The sequence below is a fragment of the Ctenocephalides felis genome, unplaced genomic scaffold (genome assembly GCF_003426905.1).
Source record: "Ctenocephalides felis isolate EL2017-DRISC unplaced genomic scaffold, ASM342690v1 CF-g0.4_SCAFFOLD_03570, whole genome shotgun sequence".
Lineage (NCBI taxonomy): Eukaryota > Metazoa > Arthropoda > Insecta > Siphonaptera > Pulicidae > Ctenocephalides > Ctenocephalides felis.
In genome coordinates, this window is record NW_020539724.1 from 25,952,474 (window position 1) to 25,957,811 (window position 5,338).

The following is a 5,338-nucleotide window of genomic DNA, read 5'->3' on the forward strand; positions in this document are numbered from 1 at the left end:
AAGTTGCATTTTATGTGTAAAACGCCTGATCGCACAGTAAATACATGGCATTTTGACAGTATTTAGTAGCATTTTGTATGAAAACTAGAAACGTAACATATCTTTGTCGTAACATTGGTCTAATTTATGGCAGAATCGATACATTAGTTAAAAATCAATATAAGTTTAATTTTTAATTATAATTTATTTTAATATTGTTTAATAATAATTTTAATTTATCTAGGTATTGCAATAAGTATTTCAGGTGCAGTTATTTTAAAAAAGAAAACATTTTCGTATTATAACGATATATTTCAAAATCCAAACTCCCAAATTTTTATTACACATTAGCATTCTCGTATATTTTATGAATATGCTAATACCACGTTATATTATGAAAATACATAATTTTTTATTTACAAAAAGTAAAGATCAGTTATAGCTGTGCTCACTAATAATATACTATAACACACCATTAGCGTTGCAAACTTATGATTTTTCATCCAATTCAGCATTCCCTTCTTAGATTGAGCGTCATGATCTTCCTCATTATTATCGTTGGTGCGATATATCAAAAGATACCTAATACGTGCGAGATCTGGTCTATGTACGTTGTAATGCTTTATTATCTGAGATGGAACTTTGGTTACTTTATTTTCGGGATATTTTATACAGCACATGAATTGGTCGTGATCGGCTAGTTCGCACACGGCCACGCAACATAATCGAGCACCAAAGGCGCTGCCACCCCAACCGAATCCCGTTGGACTTTTGCCTATGGCGTCGCAAATGTCGTTAGAAAGATATACTCCAGAATCAGTAGATCTTGATTCATTGACTACTAATTTCATACCTTTGTGAAGTACGGTGTAAAAATATTCTAGTTTGTTACCGTAGCATAAATGTACTGCTTGGGTTCGTTTAGCGATTAACTTCCAGCGTTTCTCTTCTTCACTATTTTGTGAGTACTGCACTCGAAAAATTAAATTTGGTTTGGTATTGCTAATTGACTAGAAATAAAGCCAATTACTGACTCAGCTTCGTCATAATCAGTTAGTTTTATTATCGGTTCACTGGTTTCAACTAACAACCAATGTAACAAGTCTATTACCGATCTTTTTAAAGGACATATGTAACGATCACCTTTCTGCTCTAAAATTAACGAAAAAGATGGTGTGTCTCCTATAACTCGTAACAATGCTTCGATGTCTTTACCAGTGTGCCGTCTAACATATTCGGGAGGAAAAGGATTTACTGATTCCTCATAAAAGTAACTGTTACATGCCGAAACAAAAAGGCTCCATTTAATATCACAACCTGAAGAATTTTCCTTGATAATTTTACGTAGGCTGCATAATTTTTTGCGAGTCTCTAGCTTTCTTTCGAGATCTTTAGGACTCAAAGTTCGTCCACGATTGGTATTGGTTTTTCTCTTGGTCCATAACTGCTTTACGGCACATTCTTTATTTTCATCTCCATCCCCCATGCTACTATTAGTTTGAAGATCATATAAGACCTAATTTAATAATCACAAATTAATTTAGCACGAATGTGTTTGTACAAATATAATTTTAATGACACATTTGAAATTTTATTTTGGTATTCATTTATTTTTTATATAAATAATTCCTGAATAAACAAATAAATAAATCAAAGTTGCTAATTCCCTAATATCATTATTAAATTATTTATATATATTGCGTCAAAAATTTTATAGCCATTCGATGTAAATCGATTGGGACCTGCGTTTATCATTTTCAACTTCTTTATAATTAGCAAAAAATTTTGATAGTTGTATTTTTTGTCAGTAATTTACACAAACTTTTTTTCACAATAGAGATCGCGTTTTTTAAATATTATAGCTCTGTGTCAGGTCGTTTAATTTAAAAAATCTATCGGCATTTGAATTTTTTCAGCAGCGCTTTTTTGACATAAGTCAAATTTGACTTTCATCGGTGTTTTCTCAGAAACGGCTGAATCGATTTTGAAAACTAAAAAGCCATCCACACAAACTCAATAAGCACTTTCGTTACTTAGTTTCTCGAGCCGATCAACCGAGTCTCTGGAGTTAGCAGAAGTGCAAAATAGTGCGTTCAGCTTTCATAAAATAACTTTAACCGATTTTGCAAATTTAAGGATATCATTGGAGAATCGCGTATATTAGTTATTGGAAAAGATCGGTTGGATCGTTTCTTTGTAATTGATTTTTGCAAAAAAAGACGATTTTATTGAAACTCTGTTTTTTTTAACTTCCTGTAGTTATAGTAATGGGCCGAAAAATCGAAAATGAAAATTTTTGCATTTCTTCACGTTTTGAAGGTTTCTGAACATTTTGGCATATCTCAGAAAAAATGGATGTGTGTGTGTGTGTGTGTTTTGTATGCCCGCATTTTCTCGTCCACGTATTTGAGCGCAAGGATCAACCGATTTGAATGTTATAAAAAAATTCGATCAACCGATTTGAATGTTATAAAAAAATTCGATTCCTATTGATAGCGAGGTGTGCTAATTAGTTTTTGGCAAAGGCAGGTCCAGCCATTTCGAAGATACAGAGCTAAATGTGCAAAAAATGGCAGTTTTTGAGAAAACTGAACGTCCGATTTGAATGATTCAAAAAACTTTCAGCTTGTTTTAATAAAATAATGGCTGTTGGAAAAAAAAGTTGTTTCAATTTTAATTTTTAACTTCCCGTAGGGTAAGTTATTCTAGTGGGCCAAAAATCGAAATTGAAAATTTTTATATTTCTCGACGTTATGAAGGTTTCTGAACATTTTGACATACCTAACAAAAAAAATGGATGTGTGCGTGTGTGTATGTATGTATGGATACAAATTTCCAGTCACGTTTTCGGGCGCACGGATCAACAGATTTGAATGGTTCAAAAAACATTCGATTCCTATAGATAGGGAGATGTGCTGATTAGTTTTTGGCAAAGGCAGGTCCAGCAGTTACGGAGATAAAGAGCAAAGAGTGCAGAAAATAAAAATCGAGTTTTTTAGAAAACGGAGCATCCGATTTGAATGAAAACATTCAATTAGTAATGATTGGGAGAAGTGTTTATTAGTTTTTGGCAAAGGTAGGCCCAGCCATTTCGAAGATACGAAGCTAAATGTGTAAAAAATGTCAGTTTTTGAGAGAACTAAGCATCCGATTTAAATGATTCAAAGAACTTTCTGCTTGTCTTAACAAAATAATTGATTTTGGAAAAAACAATTTTGTTTCAACTTTGTTTTTTTTTTCAAAAAAAATTTTTTTTTGTATATCGAAAATAATTCAGATTTTATTTTTAATTCTGACTATAGTTCTAATATACTTTAAACAAATAATTTCAACTTTGCAATTCAGTTTATATAATACTTATAAATATTAGACAATGTTACAATATTTATTTATAATATTCTATTTGAAAACTTGCAAAATTCCTCGAACATTTCGTTACGGTACGGGAAGTTCCAGCAATTTGCCTTAAGGCACGAAGCCATACACCCCACTAGTTTCATTTTTTTATCGACAATAATTCAGATTTTAATTTCAGTTCTGACTAATAAACAAATAGTTTCAACTTTGCAATTCAATTTTTATAATTCTTATAAATATTAGACAGTGTTACAATATAAAGAACGAATTTGGAGATGAACTATTAGAGTATATTGCTCCGGAAATAGTTAATAAAACAAGAGAAATAAATCCAAGAAGTCAGAAAGATAGATTGGTAATACCAATATGCTTAGAAGAACTAACAACAATTGAAATAAAAAGAATGGATACAGCACCAGCAAAAAACGAAATACACTACAAAATGTTATTTAAAATGAATGACATATGGAGAGAATACTTAGTGAAAATATTTAATGACTAATTATTGAACGAGTCTAAGAGAGAGAGCATAATTGCGCCAATTTCAAAAAAAGTCCGTAACGCAAAACTAGTAAGTTCATATAGAGCTATATGTTTAGAATCCAATATATTAAAACCGTTTGAAAAAATTATAAAAAATAGACTAGAATGGTACATCCATAGCCGGTAATCTCCGAGCATATGTATCTGGATTTTAGTTAGAAATGCTTTCACTAGTAGCGCTTATTTTCGTAAATAATAAATTTTGCAGAATTAATTAAAAATGACGCTCTTGAACTATTTTTTTTTGTCAGTGATTAGTGTCAAAACTCGACGACAAAATAAACGCTTGTTAAACCTATAAAACAATTAATATATCGAATTGCAGAGGTTTACAATGCAAAAATACCAAGAACACTGCATTAGTAATGTATTTCCTACTAGAATCGATGTAGTATGTAAAATGATTAATAATATTTACGGGCCTTCAACAATAAGTAAGTATTTTTATCAATATGCATACTTGAAAATACTTGCATCTATTATACGTGGCAGACGACGGACCAGGCGTGTTGATCGACCCATCTCTGAAGCAGGATCAGAACCACAACCCCGAACCACCACCCAATATCATTTCTTTTCAATATATATATATATATATATATATATATATATATATATTTATTTATTTATTTATTTAAAAATTATTTTCACATCTCAGTCAGACATGGGTATCTGGTATGAGAGATTATGGAACAGTTTTCTTATTTTATATACTTATACATATATGATATGTATAATAGTGATACTTATACATATCATATGATATTTCATTAATTTTGATGGAAATGGCACTCATAAACTATTTGATTTAAATGAAAAAAACATAGTATGCGTCTTTTATTTGCATGATAGCTCACTCATTTTACACGCATTTTAAAGCTTATTTTGAGCACTATAAAATTTTGATATCTAGCCTAATATTGTTCCTAGAACACTTTATAAAACACTAAGATTTATTAAGATTTTAATTGATATAATTCTGATCATTACATGATTTTCGTTAAAAGGTATATTTTTGAAGATGTTAGCAAAAAAGTGAAAAATGCAAAAAAGGAACAAATTTTCAGTAGCCAGTAACTTGAAAAGTATTTGCTTTTTTGAAAAACATTATTGAACATTTTTCTCTTATAATTAATTCTTTTATCGATACCGATGAAAAGAAATGTCATCCCCCCGGAAAGTGGCAAGAGTCTAAATTATTTTCACTTTTGAACGGGAGAGTAAGATGAACATAATTTCAAAATTTCATGCAAATTGGAGCACAGTAAAAAAAAATCTAGCACAAAATGCTCCATTGACTTGAGTAAATATTCCGTATCCAATGCCAAACATATGATTTTTTGACACAATGAAACTTCTAAATAATTTTTTCAATGAGTAAGTTTTTGTTTGTATTGTGATTTAGTAAAGTAAGCAAATATGATAATAATCTGTCAAATTAATTATAAAGGGTATATTA

General features: G+C 30.4%; 1 protein-coding gene and 1 pseudogene across 1 annotated transcript; one reads left to right on the forward strand and one right to left on the reverse strand.

Moving 5' to 3' along the window:
* Positions 1-395: 395 nt before the first annotated feature.
* Positions 396-1,465, reverse strand: LOC113383670 (mono [ADP-ribose] polymerase PARP16-like). The gene is made up of 2 exons (XM_026621922.1): positions 1,091-1,465; positions 396-989 (listed from the first exon to the last, which is right to left on the reverse strand). The coding sequence occupies exons 1-2, from the start codon at positions 1,463-1,465 to the stop codon at positions 396-398; spliced, it is 969 nt and encodes a 322-aa protein (XP_026477707.1).
* A 2,748-nt stretch (positions 1,466-4,213) lies between these two features.
* Positions 4,214-5,338, forward strand: part of LOC113383671 — a 10,873-nt pseudogene continuing 9,748 nt past the window's right edge.